This window comes from Helianthus annuus, chromosome 9 (assembly GCF_002127325.2).
Source record: "Helianthus annuus cultivar XRQ/B chromosome 9, HanXRQr2.0-SUNRISE, whole genome shotgun sequence".
In the NCBI taxonomy this organism is placed as follows: domain Eukaryota; kingdom Viridiplantae; phylum Streptophyta; class Magnoliopsida; order Asterales; family Asteraceae; genus Helianthus; species Helianthus annuus.
The window spans coordinates 151,351,945-151,364,679 of record NC_035441.2 but is presented as its reverse complement, the minus strand read 5'-3'; the positions used below and the strand labels follow the sequence as shown (position 1 = coordinate 151,364,679).

The following is a 12,735-nucleotide window of genomic DNA, read 5'->3' as shown; positions in this document are numbered from 1 at the left end:
TTTTGTCTCATGTGTATAACATTAATAAGAAAACCTGGATTCTGATGATCATAACTATGATTATCATGACTCTTTTTTGTTGTAAATATCAATGTCGGTAACATAATTATCAAAGATTTATATTTATTTCGATGTAGATTGCATTTAATATACGCCCTAATAATATTTTAATGACAAATACCAGGTGGGGTATAGGAAACATACCAACGAAGTACTTGTTTTCGGTTGGTTGGAGATCCTCAAACGCCGTAAGCAGGAAAGGGTAGCGTTCAAAACGACCGCCGTCATCATCAACCCGCTTCACAGTTGTCGAACCATGCAACCCAATCACAAAGGGGCTGTCTTTAAGAACCCGATACTGATTTGTAGGTTGCACGGCGAAACCGTTGACCAAATATACACCGCCCTCTTTGAGTTTGTCAAAGAAATAGTGGGCAATGTTATTCCCTGCGGTGCAATGCATCACACCTCCCTGCGCAAATAAAGGTGTAGATTTTTGTTTCAGAATCAAAAGTAGAAAAGCGTAAGAATGTGGGATAGCAGAGGGTAAAAAACTACCTTTATGTCAGTGACAATATAGTCGGTGCTCATGTACCTGCCTTTAACACTTGTCACGTCCCATTTTCTACAAACAATTATCATGATATGTTCGGTGCTCCCTTCACGGAGTTCACTAAGGAACATATGACTGCTTGTACCACCGTCGGACGTTTGCAAACTAAGGGGGCTGGCCATGGTAATAGAGGAGGAAAGGAAACTATGAACCTACAAACATAACAAAGCCGACAATCTTATAGCATAACCAAAGACCGTTCAACTGTATACAAATTAATCATATCCTAATGAATGATATTAAATGACAGTGATATTCAAAGGGGCACAATATAACAATGCAATTTAATTAATTTTAAAGCGACATTTGGTATCCTAGCTTGTAGTTAGAGTTTCTTGAATTGGTTTTTATATAATGTTAGACTTTATAAAAGAGAACAATTTATTAAGAAATACCTACCACTTGTACACTATTAATTATCAATGTGATGGTTCATTTATATGGCTTTGGACACCACATGATTTATAAAAAGTTTAATTCTTTTAATTTGATTTAAATACATATTTTAGAGTTGTGTGGCTAACCTAAATATAGTATCATTAATGAACCTTAAAAAACCATTACCTATTTTTCCTCGTAACTAACAATTTAAATAAGAACAAATTAATCAAATTTGCATGTGATATTGTGATTGAAATTTTCTTTTTAATTAAGAAGAGTTCTCAGACTAAGCTATGATCGAAGCAACAAATATATCCGCAAAAATTAAATTAAGGTTAAAAAAGGTAATGTGTTTGAAAAGGGTAAAACCGTCATAAACTAAAAGTTCATTTAAAAGGGGTATATATGATATTTTAAGTTTATACTGGGTATATATCACATTCACGTCATAAAATTAAAAATTCATCAAAATTTTAGAAAAATGAGGAAAAAGAATAAATACCGAGATAGTCCTTGAGCTCAAGGTAACCAATATCCAATAAAGGAAACAGACGCATTGCCCCTGAAATAAAAAAAATAATAATCAAGTTAAAGTGTAATAAACATAAATAAAATCATCACATCCTAAAAAATATAAGACCACCAAGATGTTTAATTGTAAGCATTTAACATACCGAACGATATGATGGCAAACGAAATCAGAGTACCAACAACTACAAATGAAGTAATGGTCGTAAAATTGCGGAAAAATTTCTTATTTTTCACTTGAAACCTGTTGAAATAATATAAATGTAATTATAAAACACTAAAAAATATTAAGGCAATTACAACTTGAAAGACACAAATGTATTTAAGAGGCTCATAATGAAGGTTGTAAAAAAGTTGATATAACTAAATTTTTAAGTATATATAGATTATTAATTTATTTATAAAACTTCAAATTAGGAGTTAAGTTTACATTTACTATTTTTTATTTATAACTAAAGAGTATTTAAATTAAGTATTATCTTATTTAAATAATTAAGTATATAATAATAATAATAATAATAATAATAATAATAATAATAATATCCAAATACGATCAGTATTCAAGGCACGTCGGGTTAGACTAAAAAAAGCTTATGTGACACTTGTCACATCGTGCGGACCAACCGACTTGGTTTAAATTAAGTATTTTCTTATTTAAATTCTTAGGTGTATAATTACTAAATTGTAATAATATTAATAAAACTCCAATGTGATTAAGTATTATTTTATTTAAACACCGGAGTATATAAGTACTAAATATTTATAATAATAATAACCAAATATAATGTTTAAGATATGACGGGTTTAAGACATGTGCTCTTTAAAAGAGCCTTAGTTACATTCACCTCATCATGTAGTACTATCTTATTTAAATACGTATGTATATAAATTATAATTACTAGATAATAATAATAATAATAATAATAATAATAATAATAATAATAATAATAATAATAATAATAATAATAATAATAATAATAATAATCTAATCTAACTTATAATAAAAGACTTAAAATACTGACACATGTCATTATCTCATTAAACCTCATAAATTTTATTTATATTTGTTTAATAAATTTCTTTTAATATTAATATTAATTAATAATCAATATATTGACATCATTTATTTTTATCCTTATCTTTATCTAAAATTAATAAATAACTTCAATTTTGCAATTTAGACCATTTGTTTTTTTTACTTTTAACCCAAATTTTTTCATCTTTTACAATTTAGTCCCAACTCTTTTTTATTTTCAATTTTGGTCCACTATACTTTTCATCTTTCCCAAGTTTTTCGTTTCGTTCTAAATTTTGTGAATTAACGCACCGCAACGTGCGTATGTGGTTCAACATTTTTTTGTATATTTTTTTTTTCCGTTTGACTGGCCCGTTGAGTCACATCTATTTTTGTGTGTTTGACATGTTCGTCCAACACGCGGGTCCTGGATAGACTTAGTTATTTTTTTCCTATGTTTTACGTTTCGGTTTAATTTCTCAGTAACGAGTGTGCGTGATTCAAATATTTTACGTCTACTTTTCGCTCGACGTTATTTTTTTCCCGTTTTTATTTATTTTGCTTTTACGAGCTTTTTCAGTGTTGGTGGTCGCTGATAATGGTATACTATTGCTACTACTTCATACAGTTTTATGACAATCGTTGCAACGCAGGGCTTAATACTAGTAACAATAATATATGTGTGTATTTATGATATTAGCTTTCTTTTATCAAGTACAATCGACATACCATCCACTCTTTTGATGTCACCCTATTAAAAGCTTGAACCCTCACATTCTTGATCTCCCTATTCTTTGGCCAAAAGCCATTCAAACAACAAAGGCAACTCTTGGTTCCACTTCTCTCTCCCACTAAAGACTACTACATCTCATCCAACTTTGTTGTTGTTTTTCCCTCTTTCTTGTATCTTGTAATTCCTTTCTTCAAATCAACAAAGTTAAAGATGATCCAAGAGCTATTTGGTGGGGGTGCTACCGGACTTCTAAATCGAGACCGAAATCTTCCCATTCCTGGAGTCTTTGAACCTTCACCATCTCCCTCACCCTCTTCTTCCACCACCACTGCCGCCGCTGCCACCGCCACCGACGCCACCAATGTCCCCAACTCCACCACCTCAGAGCCCCAGAAGTTAAGATGTCCACGGTGTGATTCCTCCAACACAAAGTTTTGCTACTACAACAATTACAACCTCACTCAGCCACGCCATTTCTGCAAGACTTGTAGGCGTTACTGGACCAAAGGTGGAGCTCTACGTAACGTTCCAATAGGTGGTGGTTGCCGGAAAAACAAAGGAACCACCATAGCAGCCGCCGTGGGTAAACCAATCTCCGCCAATGGAAAACTGAAAGCAGTTGTGTCATCTGAGCTTGGAAAGACCAGTTTTATAAATGGGTTTGAACATGAGTTCAATCCTAACCCTATTTTATGGCCTGGTCCACCACAAACATCTCATCTTCTTTCATTACTCCGAGCCACACAAAACCCAAACCCTAATTTTGCATCAAACCCATTAACCCACATGAAAGATCAAGGCTTTATGGTTGGATCAAACATGGGTAATAACAGTTTAGGGTTTGAACCCTTAGGTCAAACTCAAACTCAGACTCAAACATCATCATTAGGGCTATGCAGTTCTTTGTGGAGAAACAATCAAGTGAATCATTTAGGTCAACAAAACCACCATGAACAAGGGATGATCATGAACACTGGTCATGAAGTTCAACAAAATCAACGGTTGAGATCATCTTATCCAGGTAACTTCTACCATCATGATCAAACTGGACCTTTGATCTTGGGTAGCAATGTGGGCAACACTTCTTCTTCAACTTCTACTTCAACTATCTTGGATTCTGCTCCGGTTCTTGCAAGTGGTGAGCTAGGGTTCTGGAACCAAACACTTCCGTGGTCCGATCTAGCCGCGGCGAACGGTGCATACCCTTAAGTTAATCAAGAATCTTTGATATTTATTTTTTGTTTTGTTTATCCATAGTTAAGAGGTTAATTAGCTAGGGTTTGTGGCAAACTTGAATTTCTGGTGATTTGGGGTGTGGTATATGAATATGGTTTGTTATTTGATATCATGTATGTGTGCTTAATTAAGGAGTGTTTTAAGTTATATGACACACCTATACTCTCACTTTGTACTGTAGCTCGGTGCATCAATGTTTCTCGTCTCTTCACATAGGCTTTTTAACAAGAAAAACTGCTTTATAAACTTTTTTTTATGAATTTCTAATTCACACACCCATTGTACTCCTTGATTTCACCAGGCTACAAGTTCTTTGGTCTTTATAAACTGACTTAGATATGGCTAAATAGCTTGGTTTAATTGATATGTTTAAAACGAGTTTAAGGAAGGTTAAGATTGATAAAAAAAAATTTTAAAATAAAGAGCATATTCTATGCACTGAATATGTTGAATAGATCTTTAGATTGATATTTTATGACTGCAAATCATTTTTGTAATTGGTAATTTTGAAGTTTAATCTCAAGATTAAGGGTGATGGAAATCCAAAATGAGTTTTACATTAGGTTAATATAACCATGGGAATTGGTAAAAGTAGATTGAACAATTTTTGAGAAAAACAAAATCTTGCATTGAAGAATATGGCCTGGTTTCTTCATGCATTCTTATTAAAAGTTTATAAAATTTGCTTTGACGAGGATAGTATAATAAAATAGTATATGGAATCAAAGGAGTGGGCAAAACACATAGATAAGAGAGCATATCTTCTTGGTTAACTCAACATATTTAGGGTTGATTTGCCTTTTCTGGTTAGTGGATGGATGATGGATGAAAAGAGAAGATTCTTTAGTTCACTATTGTTAATATGGTTTCCATGATATAATATTAGTATAGAGTACTAATCCACAAATATGCTTATTATGATGGTTAGCTGATTATATTATAATATTTAATTGGTAGGTTAATTAAATGCAGAAAATGTACTACTAAATAATTATTGGAAAATATTTTCCGAGTACACTAAAAGCGCACTTTCATTTTTATGAATTTTAACAAGGTAATTTTATTTATCATTTTAAGCACAATAAAAATATACCTTAAACATCATAATAAATTGTTGAATTTGTCATAGTTTTGTGGCCAATTGATCAAAGCTTTGTGGCCAATTTTATTGTGTCGCTCTTCACTTGGCTAAATTAGACAAGCGTTTAGTTCTGGACAATACTAATATCAAAATATATCAAACTAGTGGAAGCGGCGCATTACGGCGGGAATAATAATTCTAATTAGGTTGTTAACTAAATAAAAATAATAAAAACACGGTATAAAACATTATACAAAAAAATCAAAATAGAAAAAACACATCATATTTAAAAGTTATATTAAAATAAGTTAAAGCAAACAAAATACAGTGACAATAAAAAAACGATATATCAATTTGTGTTTATATGGTATAAAAGATTTTGTTTACAATACAATATTAGGGCTGTTCACGAGACAAACCAAGTCGAGCTAGCGCAAAACTCGGGTTTCGGCTCGATTATAAACCGAGTTGGCTCGGCTTGGGTTGGATTTGAAACCGAACTGGAAATCTAAGCTCGGGCTCGGCTCAGCTTGGTTTGGCTCGATTTTGAAAAGAAAAATTAATAAACGGCTCACAAAATTTAGTAATTTAAAATATTATTTAATAATTCAAAACAATATATCCAAAATAAATTCAACCTAATACATTACAAGTGAAAATCAAGTTTAACAACACAAAATACGTTCTTAATTTCAACGAAATACAATATAAGTTCATTAGCATGGTAATCAACCTATAAATGTGGTATAGATATCAAACTATCATCATAATCACATGTAAATAATAATCAGTTTTTGTTATATATTATAATTTATATAAAAATAAAATATATTAAAAATAAAATAATCCGAGCTAAGCCGAATCAAACTGGTATTCAAGCCCTATACATTACTTTATATCATGCACATTTGTGGTTAGTTTAATTTATATCTATTTTTAAATTAGTCATTGTTGGTGCACTTGTGTCTGTACTTTGTCTGTATTCGGTCTGTATGTAAACGATGTCCTTGTCAGTCCTGTAAGTTGACAAAGTCAACCGTCCTCCTGGTTTGACTTAGTCAACAGTTGAAAGATGTACTGTGTCGAAGGATAAGAGGTCGAAGGATAATGTGGATCCTTCGACCTCATCGAAAGATATGGTTCGAATCATAGACCTCGAAAGGTAATCTTTCGAGGTCCTTGATGATCTTTCGAATACTTGGTCTTCGATAGATGATCCTTCGGACCATCTATCAGATCCTTCGATCAGACATGCTAGGCTGGGTATATATATACCCATGCAGTGTTGAGTTTAAGAGAGATGCACACAGAAAAGTCACACAGAGAGACACACAGCAGAGAGCATCCTGTCCGAAACACTCACACACTTTGAGAGTTTATAGAACATTTCTGTAAACATTGAGCTTGTAACCGAACCCTCATTGCATTAATACAAGTTGTGTTAATCGGTGAACTTGTGTGTTTGTTTCTCTACTTGCTACTAACTCGGTTTGCTTGCTAGCTGGGATTCCGCACTCGCTAGTAGGTTTGTATAACAAGGTTTAGGTTCGTTATCCTCCGTGAAAAAGGGACCTACAAGTGGTATCAGAGCCTTGGCTCTTTACCTTGTTTAAAACCGGGTTTTTACAAGTTTTGGTGTGTTGAAACACTTGGTTTTGCACCTGTTTTTTTTTACTTAGTTTCTTGCATTTTCTTTGAGTAAAAACGTGTCTAAACTAACCGGGAGTGTTTAAAGTGGGGTTGGGTAACTTAAAAACTTGTTTTTGAGTGTTTTGGTGATTTCCGGCATACTCCGGTAACTATTCCGGTCACCGGACTGTGTGGATAAGATTGTCCATATTTGGTAAATTTTCAGGTCATTTCAAAGTTGGTAGAAATCTGTGTCAGACCTTACCTCCTTTTGCCGAAAGTTGACTTACCAACCTGTCACCTTTTCACCAACCCATCACTTTGTGCCAGTGTGTCAGAACCTCTCGAAAGATATCCTTCGACCTCGAAAGACTATCTTTCGATCAAAGAAGGCTCGAAAGATTATTATCCTTCGACCCATCCTTCGAAGTCCGAAGCATATCTTTCGATAAAGGAATCTTTTCGAAAGACAGGTGTCCGAAAGATAAGGATTTAACTCGAAAGATAAGGATCTTTCAAAGGGGAATCCTTCGAGTTCTTGAATCTTTCGAAATCATTGTTCGAGATTCAACAGTGATCTTTCGAGCACTGTTGATCCTTCGAACAAGATTTGATCTTTCGAAGTGGGGTCTGTTTATTGCTAACAAGTTTCTGTTTTCTTTTAAGATCTTTCGAACTAGGGTCCTTCGACTGTGTGTGATCTTTCGGGTGCTCATCATCTTTCGTGACTTGGACATAGAATTTATTTTTCTTGTCAAAGATGAATCCGAGTTGGTGGGGAAATCCGGCTCCAGACAGTGGAAAATACATGAATACCAGTCAATCTCCATCATGGGCCGAATCTCCGGTATCTACATCCTCACAAACAAATGCCACTCCAGCTGGTCAATGGGCGTTTGTTTCAAATCAAACTCCGAGTATTCAAAGTCTTCTACTAAGCGAAAGTGAAACCGGAAGTTTGAACAGGCCTCCAAAGTTGATGCATCTTAATGAATATCCGGGATGGGTTGATCGTTTCCATACATACATTCTTGGTCAAAATACAGAGTTGTGGTTGCGGTTCACTACGGAATTCGATCAATCTATCGAGGTTGCTGCTTCTTCGACAGCTACATTTGCCGATCTTCCTGATGATCAAAAGAAGACGTATGACTTAGAAAAGAAAGCATACGCTATTCTCACTCAAGCACTGAGCAAGGATATTTATCATCAGTTCGTCAGTTTCAAGACTACGAAGAAGCTGTGGGATGCATTGAAGACAAGAGGAGTAGGTAATGAAGCCACACGTCAACTACGACGAGATCTACTGAAGAAAGAATTCGATGGCTTCACATGTATGGATAAGGAGTCCTTGGGAGATATGACAAGCCGTTTCTATCACCTACTTACTGAGCTGACCAACTTTGAAGTCACAACGACTCCAACAGAGGTGGTAAAGAAGTTTGCCGATGCATTGCCTCCTCAATGGAATAACTTCCTGGAAATCTTGAAGTACAACGGAACGTTGAAAACTACAAATATCAACGATTTCGTGCAGCTTCTGGAGAACAAGGATCAGGAAGAAACGTTGAAGGCAAAGAGAGTTGCAGTGCCACAGAATCCAGAGATGTATTATGGCACCTCCACTTCTTCATCTGCAAAAGCCGGTTCACATGCTCCACTTCAAACGGCGTTTGTCACAAGCACGGATATGTATGGCAATCCAGTGCAAGTTCCTGTAAAGCCGCCTCCAACCACAGATCTGTATGGAAATCCAATACAACCACCTCCTCCTCCTCCTGCTCAACAACCACAATATGCGTGTTATGGAGGAACATCATCTGCTGCAGGTCAACAATCAAAGCCAAATACAGTACAGCTTGACACTTCAAGCTTCTCTAAAGTCAGTGTAGAAGTAGCTAAGGAACACATGGAGCTACTTAACACTGTAGTGAGCGCGTACTGTGGGTTGATAGAAGGTCAGATTGGAAACATTAATCTGACACAAGAAGATTACAGGCAGATTGATAAGGAAGAGATGGACTTGATGGATATCAAGTGGGCCTTTGCGAGTGCTGTGAGAAGAGCAAAGGATTGGATGGAAAGTACTGGCAGAACCAGCTTGGAAAGTAAGCGAGACACCAAGTATGGGTTCGATAAGCAGGCTGTTAAGTGCTTCAACTGTGGTGAACGGGGCCACTTTAAAAGGGAATGTACAAAGCCAGCACAGCACGGGAATCAAAATCCCTTCAGAAACCGAGGCAACCAGCAGAATCAGAACAGAAACACTGAGCGTTCATTGGTGCCTGCAAATAACCAAACCAACCGAGCACTTGCAGTTCAGGTGGATGAAGGTTGTGACTGGTCAATCCAGTTGGGTGGTGATGCTCCTGATGGAACAGCATGTTTTGCTCAAATTGTGAAAGAGTTAGTTCACACCAGTGGTAGAGAATCTTCTGCCAGTGGTGGTGAATCGTCTGAAGATGAAGACTCTTCTGGTTATAGCAGGAGTGCTGATGAAGAATCATCCAATTCTGGTGATGATCATATGGGTGAGACATCAAATGCAGCAATCGATGCAGATATTGATGAACTTTTGGAGGAAGCTGCAGCAGAAACTCAAAGAAGATCTATTCTGGTGGATCAAGCTGCTTATACTTCATCTTCTCTCCATTCAGCCTTTATGGCTAATGTCGAAGGTTCATCAAGTCAGGTATGTGTCGATGAACCCACTGCTGTTAATTGTGATGAATGTGCTAGGTTGCATGCTAGATGTGCTGAAATGGAGAAAAGTATGTCTGAGTTGCAAGGCAAACATGATGCTTTACAAGCTAGTTTGTTTGACTTGCAAGACAAACATACTACTGTGAATGAGAATTTGAGTGACTTGCAAAGTAAGCATGACGCTTTGCAAGAAAAATATGATGTGACCTTTCTCCACAATCAGAAATTGACTGTGGACCTCTCTAAATGCACAGAAGCCAACATGTTTTATGAAAACCATGAAAAAGAATTTAAGTCAGTAATTGAAACATTAAAGAAGGATAAAACTGAACTGACTAAAATGGTTTCAAGAAAACAAACTGATATTAATTTGTATATATCTCGCCTTGAGAGTATGCAAAAAGAGATGGCTTGTGTGAAAACCGAAAGTGATGCGATCCAACTCAAGCTAGACAGTTATTTGAGTTCTAGCTATGTGTTAGATCACATCATTGACGTTCAGAAGGAAAAGAGAGATGTCACATGCATAGGGTACAAGAAGTGTCCACCACCAGTGAGACATAATTATGATGCCATGCCTGATGAAGAGGACAGGGTTTTCTTTGAACCTTCTGTGCCTCTAGATGTTAAGGAGTTTGCTGCAGGACTCGGATATCAAAAGGAAGTATCCTCAGATTCAGATGTGTCAGCAGATACATTTGTGAGTGCTGAACAGAATCAAGATCCTCCAGTTGTGATTGAGGATGCTGATTCGTCTGATGATGAATCTGACGATACTGTCCCAGCAAAGTCTGATGCGGTAGCCAAAAATGAGGACATACCTCTTGAGAATCACATTCTATGTGATCCCCCTGTTCAACCCGCTAAGACTGTTGCAACTGAGTCCTCATCTGCAGAAAAGCCGGAGAGTGTGAATTTGCTGTACACTCTAGTTGGTGATGATAAAATTTACTCAGACAAAGATTTTCCCATTAAGAATGTTAATCAATCCTTAATCTGTAAAGTCTTTGAGAATTCGACGAGTAAGTTCTTGGGAAAGGCAGGACCTAAAGTTACAGTTACACAGTGTCCTCCTATTCCAAAAGCTGAAATCCGAAAGCAATTTGGCAACAAGAAATTGCCAACAGTGCCAACACAGCAAAATCACACCAAACCCAAAGGTAAAGCACCGGCTCAAGCTGACAAGAAGCCGAACCAAAAGAAGAAGAAAAAGGTTAACTTTGTGAAATCGACGGGAACGGACAAAATTGAAAAGTTTGAAAATCAATCTAACTTAGATTTTGTCAAGAAAGCTATTGTCGAGAAAAGAAATGAACCAAGTAGTTCAAAGCCTAGTACCTCGGGCTCACAAAGTTCAACATCTTCGGCTAAGCGATCACATGATTCTTCGGGGTTTGTTGAACGAAGATCATGTTTTGAGTGTGGAACCATTGGGCACATTATTAGAAACTGCCCATATCTTCATAAGCAGAAAGGGAAGGTTGATGATCCCCGTGGTAAGACTGACCGTAAGCCATCTGTTTCAACAAAACAAGATCCCCGACTTGTAAAAGAAAGGGAAAAGAAACAGAAACGCCAACAGGTCAAGAAGATTGAAAAAGCAATTAAAACTGATGTGGTTCAAAAACAATCTGTTGATGTAAAACCAGAAAATTTCAAAACTTCAAACTATCAAGAAGTTAAAATTTTAAAGAAAGACACTGGTAAAACAAAACAGACATGGAAACCTAAATCGGTTACTGAATCAGGGGGACCATCACAATTCACCAACCATCAAAGACAAGAAGTTATTGTCATTGATGAAAATGGAAGACCCAAGACCACAATGGCTTGGGTCCCCATCTCCAACTAATTCATTTGAGTTCATGTGCAGGGTGCTTCAGGAGGAACTATCAGTAGTCATTGGATTGTTGATAGTGGGGCATCCAGGCACATGACAGGCGACATGAAGCTTCTCTACGACGTTAAATCTATTAGAGGAGGTTATGTTGCTTTTGCTGGAGATAAAGGTGGATATATAACGGGTGAAGGAATGATATCTAACGGGATTGTCAGCTTTGACAAGATCAATTTTGTGCAACAACTTGATCACAATCTTCTTAGTGTTTCTCAAATCTGTGACAAGAAATTCTCAGTACACTTTGATGCTAATGGATGTTATGTGCTGAAACCCGGCTTCAAAATTCCAAAAGAATGGATTCTCTTGTCGGCTCCAAGGATAAATGATTTGTACGTCCTTGACATGAGCCAGGTTATTACTACGTCTGCACAAGCAACATGTTTCGTTTCTAAAGCCACAGAAAAAGACACTATCTCTTGGCACAGACGAATGGGTCACATTCACTTACGCAAAATGAATCATTTGGTTTCAAATGAATTGGTGAATGGTGTTCCCCTCAAAAATTTCCATCTTCAAGACGTCTGTGTTTCGTGCCAGAAAGGAAAGCAAACAAAGAAGAAGCACCCTACAAAGAAGATCAACACGGTGGCAGTTCCTCTTGAACGCTTGCACATGGATTTGTTCGGTCCTGTCAAGCACAAGAGTATTCGGGGTGATCAATACTGCCTCGTGGTTACTGATGATTATTCAAGATTTTCTTGGGTTGCGTTCATGGCACACAAGAATGAAACCTTTGGCATCATCAAAAACTTGATCATTCAGATTGAGAATTTGTATAAGTTGAAGGTTAGGCGGATACGTAGCGACAATGGTACTGAATTTAAGAATCATTCCATGGCGGAGTTCTGCACTTCAAAGGGTATTCTTCATGAGTTTAGTGCAGCTTATACTCCTCAACAGAATGGTGTCGCTGAAC

At 36.5% G+C, this 12,735-nt stretch overlaps 1 protein-coding gene across 1 annotated transcript; it reads left to right on the top strand.

The window, feature by feature from the left end:
* Positions 1 to 3,306: 3,306 nt before the first annotated feature.
* Positions 3,307 to 4,660, top strand: LOC110937831 (dof zinc finger protein DOF2.1-like). Its single transcript, XM_022180285.2, has one exon. It carries the CDS (start codon positions 3,481 to 3,483, stop codon positions 4,477 to 4,479), a length of 999 nt encoding a protein of 332 aa, XP_022035977.1. The 5' UTR covers positions 3,307 to 3,480; the 3' UTR covers positions 4,480 to 4,660.
* The last annotated feature ends 8,075 nt before the right edge of the window (positions 4,661 to 12,735 follow it).

Excerpts from the sequence above, each read along its gene's own strand:
- LOC110937831 (XM_022180285.2), top strand. The coding sequence starts at position 3,481 with ATGATCCAAGAGCTATTTGGTGGGGGTGCTACCGGACTTCTAAATCGA.